General features: G+C 55.2%; 1 protein-coding gene across 2 annotated transcripts; it reads right to left on the reverse strand.

Annotated features, from left to right (window-relative positions):
* Positions 1-4,228: 4,228 nt before the first annotated feature.
* On the reverse strand, positions 4,229-17,444 carry TRIM11 (tripartite motif containing 11). 2 transcript variants are annotated; one of them, XM_023203569.2, is made up of 6 exons: positions 16,726-17,444; positions 12,621-12,716; positions 11,506-11,733; positions 7,605-7,627; positions 7,415-7,515; positions 4,229-5,803 (listed from the first exon to the last, which is right to left on the reverse strand). In XM_023203569.2, exons 1-6 carry the CDS (start codon positions 17,131-17,133, stop codon positions 5,256-5,258), a joined length of 1,404 nt encoding a protein of 467 aa, XP_023059337.2. In that variant the 5' UTR covers positions 17,134-17,444; the 3' UTR covers positions 4,229-5,255. The 2 variants fall into 2 exon arrangements, with proteins under 2 accessions (XP_023059337.2, XP_023059336.2); XM_023203568.3 differs by having other exon boundaries at positions 11,506-11,736; positions 16,726-17,313.
* Between the last annotated feature and the right edge of the window lie 1,055 nt (positions 17,445-18,499).

Consider the following 18,499-nt stretch of genomic DNA (forward strand, 5'->3'; position numbering starts at 1 on the left):
AGAGACCAGGTTTCACCATGTTGGCCACGATGGTCTCAATCTCCTGACCTCATGATCCACTTGCCTCAGCCTCCCAAAGTGCTGGGATTACAGGCATGAGCCACCATGCCCAGCCTAAGCTTCAATTTTAAGAAAGCAGAAAAAGGCTGGGTGCAGTGGCTCATGTCTTCAATCCCAGTGCTTTGGGAGGCTGAGGTGGGAGGATTGCTTGAGCTTAGCAGATAGAAGTTGCAGTGAGCTTCGATCATGCTGCTAGACTCCAGCCTGGGCAACAGAAATAGACCCTGTCTCCAAAAAAAAAAAAAAAAAAAAAAAAAGAGGCTGGGCACAGTGGCTCCCACTTGTAATGCCAACATTTTCAGGAGGTCAAGGAGGGAGGATTACTTGAGTCCAGGAGTTTGAGACTAGCCTGGGCAACACAGGGAGACCCTGTCTCTACAAAAAAAAATTAAAAATTAGCTGGGTATGGTGGTGTGTACCTGTAGTCCTAGCTACTTAGGAGGCTGAGGTGGGAAGGCTGCTTGAGCCCGCTGCAGATTGAGACTTGCAGAGAGCTGAGATCATGCCACTGCACTCCAGCCTGGGTGACAGAATGAGACGCTATCTCAGAAAAAAGAGGAGCAAACTAAACTCAAAGCATGCAAAAGAAAGAAAACAATAAAGAGGAAGGTGGAAATTATTGAAATAAAAAACAAACATAATAGAGAATATTAAATGAAATAAAAAGTTGTGGCCATGTGTGGTGGCTCACGCCTGTAGTCCCAGCACTTTGGGAGGCCAAGGTGGGCGGATCATGAGGTCAGGAATTCGAGGCCAGTCTGGTAATATGGAGAAATCCTGTCTCTACTAAAAACCCAAAAATTAGCCAGGCATGGTGGCACGTGCCTATAGTCCCAGCTACTTGGGAGGCTGAGGAAGAAGAATCACTTGGACCCGGGAGGCAGAGGTTGCAGTGAGCCGAGATTGTGACACTGCACTCCAGCCTGGGCAACAGAGCAAGGCTGTTTCAAAAAAAAAAAAAAAAAAGATCCATTTGTGACCTAATGTTACTTTTACTGACCAAGAGAAAATAAGCAAATATCTAGAAGGACAAAAGTTACCAAAACTGACATTATAAATGAACTATCTGAGCAGTCCCATAACAATTAAAGCAATTGAGCTAGTAATTTGAAATCCCCTACAAGGGAAAGGCTGGGATCAGATGGCTTCACTGGAGATTACAGAGCATTAATCTCCCTCCAAACTCTTTCAGGACAGTGAGGGAGGGTGCTTCCTAACTCAGGAGTCTATCATCACCCTGGTACCAAAGCCACACAAAGGCACCAACGAAAACACTGTGGACCACAGCCCAGTGGGTGGCTCAGGCCTGTACTCCCAGCAACCGGGGAGGCGGGTGGGAGGATCGCTTGAGGCTGGGGGTTCAAGACCACTGGGCAACATAGTGAGACTGTCCTTTTAGAAAACTGCAGAGCAATATCCCTCACGAGTATAGGTGTAAAAATCTTGAAGTATTAGCTAACTGCATAGAGCAAGACAGTAAAAGGACCAAGTGGGATTTACCCCAGGAACCTAAGACTGGTTCAGTGGCGGGAAAGCAGGTAATGAAATATGCTATATTAGGAGACTAGAAATAGGCCAGAGACATCTTTTTGAGGTAATGAAAATGTTCTAAAATTGAATCATGATGACGGTGGATTTAGTAAAAATCATTTTAATGGTACACTTGAAATAGCTGAATATTACTGTGTGAAAACTATGCCATAATTAAGTTGTTACAAAAAGTCAGAGTGGTTGGAAGAGGTGACTCTGGGCTGGAGAGGGCAGGGTAGGGCAGGGAGAGCACAGGGGTCCAGGGTATGGCGGGGACAGAGCTCCACACCAGCACCAGGAAGGCTGCCTCAGGCTCACGAGTGGCTGTGCACTGCTTCCTCCAGATGGCAGGGTTGCCCCAGCGAACACAGGGCACCTGGGAAGGGACAGGACATGGAGGGCGTGGAAGCAAACAGGGCGTGCGGGGTTTCTCTGGGTGCCTGGAGTGCATGGGGCTGGGTGTGGGGTGACCAGAGGCTCCGGGCACTGCTAACATGGGAGGCACTGGGCTTCGTGGCCATCCAGGGCATAAGGGGATCTAGGGTGCACGGGTGACCCGTGGGCCCTGGAGGGTCTGAGCTCACTGGGAGGCTACAGGTGCGGGGCAGGGGGTACACTGGGCGCACAGGGGGAGCATGTGGTGGGCAAGGGTGAGATGGGGAGGGTGAGGCATGCAAGATGGGCACTGGGGTACAGGGGGCTCGAGGGTGCAGGGAGCACCGGGACGGTTGGGTGCTGCACAGGTGGTGCTGGGCACCCTGCACGCAGCCTGCAGCACGACAATGTCCCGCAGCTCTCAGGACATTGTGGGCACTCCAAGGGTGGCCACTTACTGTTAGGTGGGCACGGCAGGTGTGGATAATATGCAACGGGTGGCCTGCACAATGACCCTGTCTTTGGACCATGCTTGATGTTGCATTGGCGATGTACTGTGCAGACCCCCAGAGCTGGTCCCATTGCAGAGGGCCTAATCTCATTCATGAGGGCATCACCTTCGTGAACTAATTACATCCCCAAAGCCCCATCTCCTCATAACATGAACTTGCAGTGAGGATTTCAACGTATGAATTTGGGGGAACCTAAATATTTGGTCAACTGCAAGCTGCACACAGTGGGGCTCCCTGATAGTGCAGGACACAGTTGTTCAGGCCGTTCACTGTCACCCCTTCTGAGAGACCAGCTCCCTGCTCAGGGTCCTCCATGTTCCGTCATCTCTCCACTGCCTGGAAGCATGGGTGACACCCACAGGGCCCCAGCAGTCAGCTGGGGGACATCTGGAAAGATGAGTCATGAAGTCTGCCCTTCTCTTATGGAGTGTGCAGCTTTATTTCAAAGCTATGGCCAGAACTATCCTGGGTGCACCCTGTGGTCTCACCCACAAGGCTGCCCCCGGCTGTTACCACCAACCAGATGGGCTCTTCGCTTTCTTTGCTCAGGTGTGTGGTCCTTATGTGGAGCTGCTGAAGGAATTGTTTTTTTTTTTTTTTTTTTTTTGAGATAACCTGGTAAATGTTTCCTGTGTTCCATTGTGCTTCATTACAGTCTCCTGAAGATCATTTATTTAGTCATTCTCCTACTCTTGTCCTTTTTTTGGTAGGGGGATGGGTGGCATTACACAATACCACATTGAACAAGATCAGCAATTTTGAGGCGGCTGCCTCACTCCAGGAGGCACAAACGCAGCAGCTGGAGTCTTCAATTGGAGGGAAGCCCTGGATACAGCCACCTGGAAACAGGCTACGGCAATCCTCACCCCACCAGGCCTGGTGGCTCAGCCTGAAATCCCACCACTTTGGAGGCCAAGGCGGGTAGATCACTTGAGCCCAGGAGTTTGAGACTAGCCTGGGCAATAGTGAGATTCCCACCTCTCCAAAAAAAAAAAAAAAATTAGCTGGGTGTGGTGGTGTACGCCTCTGGTCCCAGCTACTTGGCAGGTTGAGACAGGAGGATCTTTTGAGCCCAGGAGTTCAATACCAGTTTGCGTAACATGGCAAAACCCCATGTTTACAAAAATTAGCTGGGCATGGCCCCATCTGTAGTGTGCTCCTGTAGTTCCAGCTACCTGAAAGGCTGAGGTGTGAGGACCACCTGAGCCTGGGAGGTCAAGGCTGCAGTGAGTGAGCCGTGGTTGCACCACTGCACTCCAGCCTGTGTGACCCTGCCTCAAAAAATAACAAACAAACAAAAACGCCACCTCAAAACAGAGAAATGCCCAGACTCCTGGGTTCCACTCAGACTTCTCTTTGTTGCAGCTGAATGAAACTGCTGATCTTGTTCAACATGGTATTACATAATGCCTCCCCAGGCCCCTGCCAAAAAAAATACAAGAATGGGAGAAGTACTGAATAAATGATATTCAGGAGACTGTACTCATTAAGCACAATGGAACACAGTTAACATTTACCAGGATAGCTCAAAAAAACATTCCTGCAATAGCTCCACATAAGGAACATATATACTGAGCAAAGAAAGCGGAGCACCCATCTGTGCCTGGGTGTGGGAAGTGGCTGCCCGTCCCAGCCCCTACTCTGCCTGAGCTTCCTGCCTGCCCCATCAACAGACTCCCTGGGGCTCTGCCCTCTGCTGGGCACAGTGGGGCACCCGCTATTGTCCCTGGACTAAGCAGGCACAAGCAGGATGACTTGTAGACAACAGCCAAAGTTTATTTAACGTGGGAATGCTTACAATAAATAAAGCAGAGGGGTAAAGAGAAGCAGAACAGTACCTTGAGGACAAAGAAACCCCAAACCCAACAGAAAAATCAACTCCTGTCTTCTGCTATAAGCCCTGGGCTCTGGGCAGCCACTGCTCCTCCCCAGGGTAGGGAGACTGCAAGGCTGGTGGCCAGCAGTGCACATCCCCAAGCAGCAGCTGGGACCCTGGGTCCAGAGGGGCCATTGGAGACCTAGGAAGTCTTTGCGAGGGCAAAACGCAATGGCGATATGCCCATGAAAGCTTCAAGTCACAACGTGGGCCTGCAGAAGACATTTCTGGGCTGTGCTGTCTCCTCTAGGCCCACACACCTGCTGAACAGACATCTGTGCCCGGGCACCTCCCAGAAGCCCCTTTATTCTGAGACATCTACTCTTGGTTCCCATCCTCACTGGCCCCTCCCATCATCTGAAGACTTATGACGGCTGCCTCCTAATTCTTCCAGAGCGGCCACACCCTGGACTGTGACGTGCTCTCACCCACTATGGGGTCACAGATAGGCATGCGGCTGGCTCCCATCCTGGCTGCCTCCCCCAGCATCTTCAGAGGTGGGGTGCACAGTAGTTTTGGGGGGCTGGCAAAGCTGCAGGAACTGTGCAGCTTAGGCGGACTGTGGATTCTGCAAGCCCCAGTGGAGCTTTCTTGGCTTCTGGAACCACAGGTCAGAGCTGCCGGGGCGATGGGGCTCCCAGCTTTGGTAAGGGCTGTTGGCATTAAGCAGCACCCGGTGGCTGGAGGGGTCTCCCAAAGAGGACAGAGCCTGCCCCATACCCTCCCGCAGTTTCCTGGAGTGCTAGAATTGGGGTTCTCCCATGCAGGCTCAGAAAGGCACTAGGAGTTTCTCCTCTTGCTCAAAGGACACACTCCCTCCTCCCAGGTCCTCCAAGTGCCCAAAACACTCAGTGGCCTGGAGGGGCAGGAGAGGGAACAGGACTCCTCTAGGAAGGCCCAAGTCACTGGGGAGCCAGGGTGTCCCCGGACCCACCTTTCGGCCGGCAGATAGTCATCGGGGTTGGGCTGCTGGACAGGGGTGAGAAGAGGGGCCGCAGCGTCCCAGAGAAGGGGATCTCAGGGAAGATGAATAGCAGCGACCCATCAGTGGCGCTGTAGAACGAGAGATGTCTGGCCTCGTAGTCCAGAAAGATCCCCACACGCCTGGGTGGGTCCCGGAGTGGAGCCAAGGCCCGTTCAGAGGAATTGTAATAGCTCCCCAGGAAGACCAGGATCCAGAAGCCATTGCCCGCGGACAGTTCGCCCTTCTCCTTCCTGTTCACATTCTCCCTGCATACCCCCAGGGCCCAGCTGGTGCGGTCCCCAACCTCCACCTCCCAGTAGTGGCGGCCTGAGGTGAAACGCTCCTGGCCTAGCACACAGGGGCCGGGGTCGAAGCGCTCTGGGCTGTCCGGCAGGGCCTGCCGCAGGTCCCCCCGCTGTACGCTCCGCCTGTCTTCAGACAGGATCAGCTCAGGGTTGGCGGTATCCGGGTCCAAGGTCACATCCCCTGGAGAGAGAGGCCCAAAGTCACCCAGGCACAGCCACAGACAAGCTGGGGCCACCTGCCCGTGTCCTGGGCATGTGGGTATGATGATCCTCCCAGTTGGACGGCCTGGCTGTCTGCCCCGGGGTCCTGCAGCCTCACGACCTCCTGGAGTAACTGTCTCCAAGTGGACATCCCCTCCCCACCTAGCCACGTCCAATATCCTAGAAATTGGTCCATGTTTTGCCTTCAGAAATCAAGAGGGAATCTTGGTTGCTTTCTTTTTTGTTTTCTAAAGAGGCAGGGTCTCCAGGCTGCAGTGCAGTGGTGTGATCATGGCTCACTGCAGCCTTGATCTCCTGGGCTCAAATGATCCTCCTGCCTCAGCCTCCCAAGCTGCTGGGATTACAGGCGTGTGCCAACATGGCTGGCTAATGTTTTTGTTTTTTATTTGTAGAGATGGGACTCTTGCTATGTTTCCCGGGCTGGTGTTGAACTGCTGGCCTCAAGCAATCCTCCCGCCTGAGCCTCTCAAATCGCTGGGATTACAGAGGTAAGCCAATGCATCCAGCCCGTTTTTTTCTTTCAATCCCCAGATGAAGGATGTGAATAAGTGCAGCTGTCCCAACCCTGACCACTCCCAGAGTTCAGATCTATCCGCCTCTGGAGGCCTGCACACACTTCCTATGCAACAGGCTCCTGACCTGCTAGCAAGGGCTGAGGACAGTACTTCCTTTGGGTGACTGTGATGCAAGAATCAGATTTGGGTTTTGTCCCTAGTTCCTGGCAGAGCTCATACAACCCTGGGAATATCCTGAGTGATAGGAGTATCTAGTGTTATCATAAGACACCCCTTTCCATCACACCTTAGTTGAATGCCACTGCAGTGGCTGAGGTAGGGACCTGAGAGAGCCCAGCATAGGGTCAGCCACCAGAAAGACTAATCCTGTCAGTAGAGGGTGGGAATGCTCAGCCCCAGCCCCTGACCTCAGGAAGGGGAAAGGGGTCTGAGGTTGAGCCCCATCACCAATGACCAATGATTTAATCAATGATAACTGGAACCTCCACAAAGACACCTAAACAGTTCTTGGGACTCGGGGAGTTTCCAGGTTGGTGAACACACTGGGGTGCTGGGAGGGTGCACCCTGGAAGGGTGCACCCAGGGAGGGTGGGGAAGCTCTGTGCTCTTTCCCAGGCTTTGTCCATGTGTCTCTTCCATTTGGCTCTTACTGAGTGGTATCCTTCACAACAAACCAATGACAGTAAGTGAAATGCTCTCCTGAGTTCCATGGGCTGTGCTAGCAAATGCTCACATCTGCAGAGGGGCTGAGGGAACAGAAGTAAGAGCAGCCCCTGAAAGTTGTGACTGGCATCTGAAGTGAGTTCCATTCAATGCTGAATGGAATCCTTTGATACCCAATTCATTTCCAAAAGTTGAAGAATTGTTTGGTGTGAAAATACCCACACAAGTGATGTCAGAAGTATGAGCAGAGGACGTTTTCCCAACAACCCACCACCATGACACTGTGAGTTTGGAGCTTGCAGTGGAGGGACACAGAACACGTGGCTAACTGCCCAGGTCCTTGGCGGGTACCCTCCTGGAGTCATCTCCCCACCTGGGGCCTCCACACCCACCTCGAAACCTCCGCAGTGTCTCCACCAGTCCCGGGACCCTGCACACGGTCCTCAGCTCCATGGGCACAACTTCTGGGGGCTGCAGCTTCACATCCTGGACCCTAGAGGGGACAACCCAGATGTCATCGCCATGGCCAACAGTTGGGTCCCACCCTACTCCCACCCCCTCCAGGAAAGGCTGGGCTCGTACCTGCGCAGGGCGTCCTTGATGTCCTATGTGGGGAGGAGAAACAGCATAATCCATGTCAGTGATCATCGCCTGCTCCCGGAGTCCCCTCCCAGCCCCTGGAGCCTCACCCCATCCCCCTCTCCTACATTTGAGCCTCAGGCAGCAAAAACACACACAGGGGGCCATAAACCACCCGCAGCAAGGCCCACAGACAGGAATGCTGGACAGAGGCTCCAGCGTATGTGCCAGGAGGCATTACCAATGGGCTGCAGTCCAGTCCTGCGGACCGAGACCCACTTCTGCCTAACACTTGGATGTAGGGCATCTGGCTGTCAGCTCACTCCCCCAGAGCCCCAAGTGGGCGCCCCTGGGTGCCAAGGACAGGACAGGCAAGATCCCAGCCTTCAGTGTAGGGGTCTCACCCCAGCCGGAGCCCAACCCTGCAGTCCCATTGCTCCCTCTCCCAGCTCCGCCTGCCCTGCGGGCTCCCTGCTCAGCCCTACAACTGGGCGTGCCTCCTTCCTGTGTCACTGCCTGATACATGACAGCATCTGACTCCGTGTTAGGGCCCGAACTGTGTCTATCCCGCCAAACCCGTATGTTGAAGCCAGAAACTACAGGATCTCAGAACCTGACTATTAGAAAAAAGGACTTTTAAAGAGGAAATCATAGTAAAATAAGGCCATGAGGGTGGGCTTTAATCCAACATAACTTGTATCTCATAAGAAGGGGTGACTAGGGCATAGACACCCACAGAGGGGAGACCCTGTGAGGATACAGGGAAGAAAAGGCATCTATAGGCCCAAGAGAGGCCTCAGGGGGAACCAGCTTTGACCTCAGTCTTTCAGTGTGCAGGACTAGGAGACAATCAGTCTCTGCGGGGGAAGCCTCCTGGCAGGTGGTACTCAATGTGGCAGCCCGCTACACCCAAGTATTGGGACATCAGCTCCTAGGAGGCATGGTCTTGTATCTCTTAGAGCAGCCTTCAGTTCACTGCAGGGATTTAACCCACACTGTCAAATAGATGACCCACACCATGTTCATTCTAACACATGTGGTGCCAGGTACCAGGCCAGGATGCAGAGGTAAGACATAATCCCAGACAAGAGTTTCCCTGTATGTAGGAGAAATGGCAAAGAAAGATTTCCACATATACAGGTAGCTAATTCTGTCTAGGGGGACAACAACACACTCTAGGCCCCAAAAAATTTTTAAAAAGGAGGCCAGCACTTTGGGAGGCCAAGGCAGGTGGATCACTTGAGTCCAAAAGTTCAAGACCAGCCATAGCAAGATAGCAAGATCCCACCTCTAAAAAAAATTTTAAAAATGAGCTGGGCTTGGTGGTATGTGTCTACCGTCCCATCTACTCAGGAGGCTGAGGTGGGAGGATTGCTTGAGCCCAGGACGTCGAGACTGCAGTAAGTCATAATCACTGTACTCCAGCCTAGGTGACAGAGTGAGACCCTGTCTCAATAAATAATTCACAAATAAATAAAGAGGAGACTCTTGGTAGGGTTCTGGAGCCCAAGAGGAATTTGTTGGTAGACAGAGGGGAAGTGTGCAGGATGAGGGAGGGGTGTGCACAGGGCAAGGGCAGATGGTGCCGGTGTGAGCTAGGAGCAGCTCCACCTTGGTTATTCTACCTGGGGTGGGTGGCCCACCCCTGGTGTCATTTGGAGACAGGCAGTGGCTGTCACAAGGCCGGGTGCAGGGGCAGCAGGAGAAGGGCTTGGGGGTGGAGGAGAACCTTGGCCTTGACGAGGGAGTTTGGTCTCTGCACAGAACATCGGCCCTCCAGGCGCAGCATTGACTTGAACAAAATCACTCTGCGACTACAAGCAGGGCCTGCTGAAGGGGGCAGCTAGGACCCCAGAGTCCACAGCAGCCAGAGCCCCAGAGTCCACAGCAGCCAGAGCCCCAGAGTCCACAGCAGTCAGGGCCCCAGTGGGTAGATTCCTGGGAGTCACTCAAGCCCTTACTTCCACTGTGCAACCCCTGTCCACTGGGCCTGGGTACTGGGAACGCGGGTTGGGTCCCCCAACCCAACCGGGGGCCAAGGGTGCAAAGCCACCCCCACCTCTCCCTCTCAAATCAGCACACAGCTCACACCAACACACAGCTGCTGGGGCTGCTCTCCTGCAACTCCCATGTGGGCAGACCCCCACAGCATGCAGACCAGGGCAGCTCTATGCTGGCAGGTTCGGGGGGCAGAAGGGACCTCCCTGAAGCCTTGCAGCCAGGCCAAACCTGGGCAGGGAGCTTGGTCAAGGCATGGACAGGTGGGCCACTCAGCAGGGTGAATGCAGGTGGGCGTACGAGACCCAACACCCACCCACCCACATGCCACAACGTCTCAGCCGAAAGCCCAAATTGCATCTTCACACAAACCCTATGGGTCCCCACTTCCAGGTCAACTCACCTTCCTTCTAAACCCTTCCTGGCTTCTCCAACACCTGTCCTCTCAGCTCTCCCTGAGGGCTCCTCCTCAGTCTCCTGGGTACCTCCCCACCCCACAATTTTCTGACCACAGGACCCTCTCCTTATTCTTCAGTCTTCCTACAGACGCTAGCCAAGTGTCCTTCCTGCTTCCCAGGCTCAAAGCCAGTTGATGTACAAGCTGGAGCACGCAGCACACGGAGTGGAGGTGCGGATGCTACAGACTCAGAGGTAGGAGGTGGGAGGTGGGGGAAACTACCTACTAGGTACAATGTGCACCATATGGGGATGGCTACCCTCTGAGTGCACTTGTACCCCTTCGATCTACAAAAATAATTTAAAAATATATATATAGAAAAAAGCTTACGATAGAAATGACAAATGAAACCAGGAGTTGGTGCCTGGACTGATGTTCTGCTGGGCTCCAGAGGCCGGCAGCAGGTCATCCCCTGTGCAAAGCTGCCCAGCCACATCAGCAGCATTGTGGGCTCCACCTGAGTCTGGCAGCTCTGCCCCACCAGCGGCCGAATTCACTCACACAAGACTTCTCTCCTCTGTGGGAGCCAGAACTGCCTAGGGGCCTGTTTCCCTGTGAATCTTGGGGCCCCTTGGGTCTACACCATGCTGGGCATGGAATACGTTTTCTATTTTGTGGGACAAACGTCCAGCTGAACCCCACAGGAAGATGATAGCAGACACTCCCAGCCCACATGGGGCCTCTCAGCATGGGAGTGCCTTCAGTCCTTATCAGTGCACGCTTGCCGAAGGGGGAGAGCTAACTCCAGGCCGCCTGATCTGCCGCCAGGCCAGAGGCCAGGGCATCCACTGGTTCTGATTTGGGGGCACACCAAGGAAAGCCCAGGCCCAAGGGGCCGGCTCAGGTAGCGGAGCACACACATGGGGAAAGATCTCCCAGAAGCAGAGGAGGAGGAGACACCACCCCTGGTAACGGAGATGCATGGGGTGTGCTGGCGGGGCCAAGACAGAGTGAAGGGAGAGGACGTCCTGCTGGGGACACCATGGCGGGAGTTCTATGGGAGACCCAAGGTGGTCCCGGCAAGCACACGCCCACTCTGCTGTGCCCACAGGGAGCAGCAGCATCAGTCAGGCTGAGATGGAGTAACCTTACATAAGCACTTAAGAAACACCACCTGTTTACATCTACAGAGGACAATCGATCTTCCCTTTTTCAGCACATGGATTTTGGGGGTAGGACGGGTGGGACAGCTGTCCTGCTGCTGACTCAGCGTTTCACAGCCAAGAGCCAGGCACATCCAGTCATGCCATTAACCTCTTAGCCCAGACAACCTCTGCCCCTTCTTCTCGCACTTTCTGGTTCTCCCTCCCCCAGTGTGGTCAGGCCATGGCCGTGTGGCCACCATGGCTGCTCCCCACCCAGCTCACCTGCAGCAGCCCCAGCACAGGCTGCTTCCCACCCAGCTCACCTGCAGCAGCCCCAGCACAGGCTGCTCCCCGCCCAGCTCACCTGCAGCAGCCCCAGCGCAGGCAGCTGGCAGCGGCCCTCGAGCTCGGCGATGAGCTCAGCTAGGTGGGCGCTCTGCTGGCCCAGGCGGGCTGCACTCTCCCGCAGCCGGGGCAGCACCTCCAGCTCCTCCTCCTCCAGCCTCTGTAGCAGCTGCTGCTCCTCCTCTGCCAGCAAACGGCGAAGACGTTCGAACTCACCCAGCACGTTCTGCCGCTGGCTCTCCACCATCTTCTGTGGGGCCCAGGGAGAAGGATAGCTGAGGCCAGACCCCAGGCCCAGCCGGACCCCAAGTCTGGTCAGACCCCAAGCCCACCCCGAGGCCGGGCCACACCCAACCTCCCCTCCGGGGCCTGCTAAACCCCAAGCACAGCCCCAGGTGTGGCAGGATCCCAAACATACCACCTGGTGCTGGCCAGACCCCAAACCCACCTGTGGCACCTCCTAAACCCCAAATCTACCACTCAGGGATAGCCAAATCCCATTCTACCACGCAGGATTGGCTAGATCCCAAATCTAAACCCCAGGGCCAGCTAGATCCTAAATCCACTACCTAGTCCCTCCCCAACTTCCACATCCACCTATTGGCTTGGTAGAACCCTGCATCTACCAGCTGGGGCCAGCTGGACCCCAAATCTACCTCCCAGGTCTCTCCTGACCTCCAAATTCTCCCCTGGGGCTGCCCAGATCCCAAATCCACCACCTAGGGCCTCCTAGGTGATTTGGGTAGACCCCAAATCTACCCCAGAACTGGACAGATCCTGAATCTACTCCTCGGGATGGCTGAATCCCACATCTATGACCTAGTCCCTCACAACCTGCAAATTCACGTCCAGGGCCCAGACCCTAAATCCACCTGAGAGTTGCCACCCAAGCATGCTGGGACCCTAGGATGGGGCCCTTGCGGTATGGGAGCCCACGCCCGCGACCTGGCAGGACAAGTGCACATGGGGAAGGACCAGTCCTTCAGTGGGCTCATTGGGGCCAGGCTGAAGCAGTGACTGGTCCTGGGACACCAAGCGCAAGTGTGCCTGGCCAGCATTGCCCCCTGGGGTCTCTTATATAGGAACTTCACTCCCTGCCCTGCCACCCAGAACCCTGGGAGCCCCAGCACCTGCCTGCCACAAGATGCAGGTCTCATCCGCCTGGGCTTGGAAGAACAATGCATCCTGCATCTGCTTCCGGAGATGCTCCAGTGACTTCTCCAGCTTCGCCTGTGGGAGAGGCCAGGCAGGGCCATGAGACATCAGTCCTGTCACAGAAGCTTGCCCTTTTGCACCTGACACACTGTCCTGAGTTCCTCCTCAGAGACAATGGGGACAAACTGAAATCTGCCTGGTGAATAAGGGAACCCAATGCCCTCCAATGAGCGTGAGCCCTCTTGGTAGGTGGGCAGCCTCTTGCCAGAGGCTGACAGCCCCAGCCACATTCTTTCCTTTCTCTCATATGAGATGTGTTTCTAGACCTTGACCTTGCTACCCTACTCCAGGCCTCACCCGCCTTTGCGAAGCTACCTCAAGGGTTCTGGCTGCCCACCCCATCTGTCCCCAAGCTGGCTCTGAAGGTTTTGAGCTCTCCTGTTCCCAAGCTAGTGTCTCCTCCTCCTCTTCCTTCTCACCTGCCAGCTCACATAAGGGCCTTGGGCTAAGCCTATGCTGGGGTCCAAAAATTCTGCCCCATGTCCCCATAATTTCATAGGTTGAAATCCCAACTCCCAGGGTGATGACATTAGGAGACAGGGGTTTTGGGAGGTGACTAGGTCAGGAGGGCAGTGCCACCACGATGGGATTAGTGTTATAAAGGAACCCTCGCCCCTTTGACCATGTGAAGACACAGTGAGAGGGCATTGTTTGTGAACCAGAAAGCACCCTCACCAGACACCAAACCTGCCAGGGCTTGATCTTAGACTTCTAGCCTCCAGAGCTATGAGTAGTATACATCTGCCATGTGTAAGCCATGGTGTTTTGGTAGGACAGTCAGCACGGACAGAGATGCCTGGCTGCCCACCCCATCATTTCTCCAAGCTACCTGGGATTTTGTGCATTTTCAGCTTCATCAGCTGTCACTGTAATAAGCCCCAGGACCGGTATACTTGCATTCTGCTTTCTTGGTCCTTAATTCTCATTCGCACGGTTCCTCATGCGGTGCATACCAGGAAGCAGTGAGAATCCTATACACAAGCTCGCTTTACTGTGTGTGCTTGGGGTGCCCTGAACCCACTTCGTGAAGGGTCTGTTCACTTCCACCCCATCTGACACCCTTATCAGCAACAGGTCCTGTGCTGGTCACACCTCTTTGCTTCTCAGCCACCCCAAGTCTTGGCTCTCCTCTCTCTCTATCCATGCTCTGGAAGGATGGAGGTGCTGGGAGGATCCACAAGTCTGCCCAGGTAGCAGAGCCAGGACATGGGCCCAGCTGCCTGGCTCCAGGTGCTCACTTTGGTTCACCACCTGGCCCCGCGATTCGGGAAGACTGGCACCTCCGGAGCACCAAGGACATGTCCAACTGCTTTATTGTCTCTGCCTAGGCTTAGCTTTCATGTGAGCTACAAGAACCCCAAATGGGGGTCCCTGTCCCCCCGCCTCTCTCTTCACTGCTACCGGCCTGTTCCAGAAAACTCACACCTGGCCCCTGTGACCCCCAACCCTACCTCAAACACTTGGCCCAGCGCCTCTCAACTTCTCCCTCAATGCCTCAGTCCCTACATGACATTTTCAGTTTTTGTTTTTGTTTTTGAGATGCAGTCTTGCTCTGCTCACTGTAACCTCTGCCTCCTGCGTTCAAGTGATTCTTCTGCCTCAGCCTCCTGAGTAGCTGGGATTACAGGTGCCCGCCACCACACCCAGTTAACTTTTGTATTTTTTTTTAGAGACGGGATTTTGCCATGTTGGCCAGCATGGTCTCAAACTCCTGACCTCAGGTGACCCGCCCACCTCGGCCTCCCAAATTGCTGGGAGAATTACAGGCATGAGCCACCACACCTAGCCAACATTTTCAACACTAAGGTTACAAACAGCATTTGATCAGATGGAATGGGCTGTAAAGGAGCACAAGGTACTCGTGCTCCTTTACAGGAGTAATGTAATTACAAGGTAATGGCAAAGATCTTGCATTTCAGGTACCTGCATCTTTGCGTCTCTGGCCAGATTAGAACAGAAACCTCTTACCCTGTATGTAGTCAGAACTGGGACACTGGGGCTTGGTGCAGGCCTGGGATCTTCCCTGGCCTCCTCCTTCCTGTGGCAAAGCCCCTCCCCACCCAAGTGCCATCTGATATACAACCCAGAGGGATCTGGGGGCCGTCTTCTCTTTCCTATGATGCTGCTTCCTGGAACTGGATCTTACTGGGACTTTCCTGTTTACCACCTCGGGGCAACCCGGCCTGGGGCTTATTCATCTGTCATGACCCCAGGTCAGGGCCAGGCAAGGAGTGAACTTATCATGGAACTAATGGGCCCCAACTCTGGCAAGTGGACACACAGCCCCATAGGTGGGACTGAGCTTTCTACGCCTATGGGGGCAGGTAAAACCAGTTTCCTGCGGTTAACACAGCATAGGCCCTAAGGCAGTGAAGAGGAACAGGATATGTCATCCCCAAATATACCGCTGTGGTATAAGGATTATTCTGAGTAAAAGCAGATGCAGGAAGAGCTCTCTGTACTCCTATCTGCCTAAAAGTAGGGTACTCATTCCCCATGAGAAAGGCACCCTCCCTCCACCAGGAAGAGGAGGGCACTCTAATCCCGGGAGATATTCTGCCTAAACAGACCTTACTACAATGACCATTATCTTGTGTTAGTTCTTCCCATCTATTTCCTAGTCACTTTCCCACAATTTATCAGTCCTAGACGCCGAATCCCGTTTCTGTGTCCAGTCACTTCTCCACAATTTACAAACCTTTGCTGAAATACACTTTTCTATGAAGTTCTTGTGCATGTAAAACTTAAAATATTAATCAAACTGTATGATTTTTTTTCCTGTTAATTTGTCTCGTGCCAGTTTAATTTGCAGCCCCCAGCCACTGAACCTAACACGGTAGAGGGAAATGTTTTTCTTCACCTGCAAAAGAAACGGTTAAGTGCTATCCCATGAGACTATATCGGATCAGCTCTACGGAGCTACTGGGCGCTTTCTGCACCCATTGGGATAATTGGTATCAGAAGGGTAATTCTGCTGGGCTAACATGTTTGAGGTGTAAACATTCCTGCATGAGCAAAGAACGAAAAGAAAACCCACAAGAATCTGTGTTTGGACAAGCCCACAGATATGGCTTTAAACCACCTTTCTGCTAAAATCCAAAGTAGAAGGGGACAGATTCAGATTTATTCTAGTATCCCAGAAGTTTTCTCTGTGATAGGGATACACCAAGCTCAGTACTGATTCTAACACTGGCTTAACTGCTAATCTGGCACACACAAGTGACCATGATGCAACACACAAAGAAAGCTCCAAAGATGCTGCCATCTACCCCACACGTGGGCTCCCAGGAGCACACCTGCAGCAGGTCAGCCAGGAAAGACGACCACGGGAGGGAGCGCAGGCCAGGAGAATGTGTGCCTCAGGCCCTTCAGCTTGGGGTTTGTTTGGGTTTTAAGCAGCAAGATAAGGGAAGAAGAGGCGGGCTGAGCGCTGGCATCTCAGATGGCAGAGACAGCTCCCATTACCCCACCCCGAAATGCAGGGCAGCCCTGGAGGGGAGGTTAGAGAGGAAACGACTGTGTCCCCCTCATCCTGCTCAGTCTGGGGCTTTCCCAGGACTTAAGTACTGACCTGATAACACAGTCCCTGCAAGGAGTCCATCTAGGATCGGCCACCTCTAAGGTTTTCCCACTTTCCTCTGATCCCGGCTCCTTTCTGGCCAGTGTATGGCCACATTTTCCTTGCCCCTACTCCACCATCTTCCATCTTCCTCTCTTAGCCTCTATCTATGGGAGGTACGCCCCTCACCCCCGAGAGCAGGGTCTCATTGGCGGCCATGGCTCCAGCCTCAAGGGGTCTGCTTGAGACAGGCTGTCATGAGCCCCCACAGCTGCCTTGCGCGATACCCCACAGCTGCCTTGCACGATACCCCTCTCACCGGCCCAGGGCAGGCTGCATCCTGAGCTCCCCGCCCTAGACAGAGACAGATTACGCCCGGAGCAGTCCCCAAACCTCCCACCCGCCCAGGCCTCCCCAGTCCCCGGCTTCCCTATGCCCCGGCGCGCCTCCCCCGCCCAGGCGCACCTTGAGGTCTTCGGCCGCGTCCTGCAGCGGCCGCACGCGGTGCGCCCAGTGCTCCCCTGACCGCTCGCAGGCCGCGCACAGGAGGCGCAGCTCGTCCCCACAGAAGGCGGCCAGTGGCTCGCGGTGCGCGGGACACACGCCCTGCGGGACCGGCGACGGCGGGTGCAGGCGCCGCGCCATCTCGGCCATCTTGGCAAGCGGGCGGTTGGGCCGCAGGTTCCTCTGCGGGGACAGCTCGCGGCACTCGGGACACGCGTACGGGCCCTCGGGCTGGCCCCAGCAGCGCCGGATGCACTCGCGGCAGAAGTTGTGGCCGCAGTCGGTCATCACCGGATCTGTGAAGTAGTCGAGGCAGATGGCGCAGGTGGCCTCCTCCTGGAGGTTGGTGGACAGGTCGGGGGCGGCCATGGTGCGGCCCGAAGGGAGGAAGGCGGTACTGTCCGCGGGGCGGCGGCGGGGAGACTCGGGAGCTCGCGGAGACGCGGGGTATCCGGCTGCGGTGGCGCAGGCGCGGGCACTCCGGGACGCGAGGCTTGGGACTCCCGGGTGCTCCGGCTCCGGGGCACGGGGACTCCAGGGCGCAGGACTCTGGATTTAGGTAGCGCTGGGCGCGTAAGCTCCGAGTGCTCGGGGGACGCGGGACGTAGGGATCCCGGACGCCGGCAGGAAGAGGAGCCGAGGCGGAAGCAGGAAGCGACTGGGTGGTTTTTTTTTTTTTTTTTTTGGAACAACCCGCTTTTGCCTCCGATTGGTCGCTGCCCGTCACGCGGCCCGCAGGCGGGACGGAATTGGAGAGCATTCACTTGCTGACCTGGCGTCCCCACCGCTCCGGTTCCTGTGGCAAGGTCTTTACCCCTGCCCTGTGGAGGAATGAGGCGCAGGGGAGAGATGGGGATACGGGGCGGATAGGGGCAGGGGGCGGGGCGCAGGGGAGGGATGAGCAGGGGGCGGGGCAAGGAGGAGGGATAGGTCACACAGAATGGGCTACCGGGGAGAGATGGGCAGGGGGCGGAGCTAGGAAGGATGGGGGCTCAGGGCGGGGCACACGGAAGCAACTGCAAGGACTAAGGGAGCCCGCAGCCTGGGGCATTGGAACCCCTCGCCATACCCCTAGTGCGTCCTCAACCCTCAGCCCGTGCTTCCCAGGGCGGGTATCCTCGGAAGGCCCGGCCCTCACAGCCTTGGCAGGCCAAGGTCAGAATGACTGGAGTTGGGGGATGCGACGGGGGCATCCCTCCAGGACCTCCAGGAGGCCCACATTCTCTCTGCGGGAACCACTCCGAAGGGACACGCTGTTCCAGGCAGCCCCTCGCGCAGACACTCCGGCTTTGTCAAGGTAGGAGTACGCTGACTCCGGAATTCTGCCGCGCTAGTGCTTGACCCTGCAGGGGTGGGTGGGGGGTTCCTTGGAAAAGGGAAGGGCGTTGTGGAAAGGAGGCCCCTACATAAATCCTAACCTCTTTGGGATTTTGCCCCTGCTCGTGCAGCTTCGGGGGTCGAAAGGGATGGCGGTGGGCAGCTCTGAGGCTTTTTAGGGGTTCAGCCTTTCCCATTTTCCCCCTTCGTAGGACCCAATAGGATGCATAGGACATTTCCATGGGCAACCTGGGACCATCCCTGACAGAGCAACCTAACCAACCCCGCTCCTCCCCGCCATAGGATATTTCTGCTTCTTTGACAGAGTAACCTAAACCCCTGGGGGCGGCTGGGAGCCACAGATTTGTGCCATTCCAAAGTGGGGGTGGGGGCATGGCTAAAGAAAACGTGACCATGC

Source organism: Piliocolobus tephrosceles, chromosome 1 (genome assembly GCF_002776525.5).
Source record: "Piliocolobus tephrosceles isolate RC106 chromosome 1, ASM277652v3, whole genome shotgun sequence".
NCBI classification, from domain to species: domain Eukaryota; kingdom Metazoa; phylum Chordata; class Mammalia; order Primates; family Cercopithecidae; genus Piliocolobus; species Piliocolobus tephrosceles.

What these genes read in the sequence shown, in the direction of transcription:
- TRIM11 (XM_023203568.3), bottom strand. Translation starts at nt 17,133, where the DNA reads ATGGCCGCCCCCGACCTGTCCACCAACCTCCAGGAGGAGGCCACCTGC. An exon ending in AGACCTGCATCTTGTGGCAG is followed by an intron (nt 11,737 to 12,620) that starts GCAGGTGCTGGG and finishes TGGGCCCCACAG; the next exon opens with AAGATGGTGGAGAGCCAGCG. An exon ending in CTGCGCTGGGGCTGCTGCAG is followed by an intron (nt 7,628 to 11,505) that starts GTGAGCTGGGCG and finishes CTCCCCACATAG; the next exon opens with GACATCAAGGACGCCCTGCG.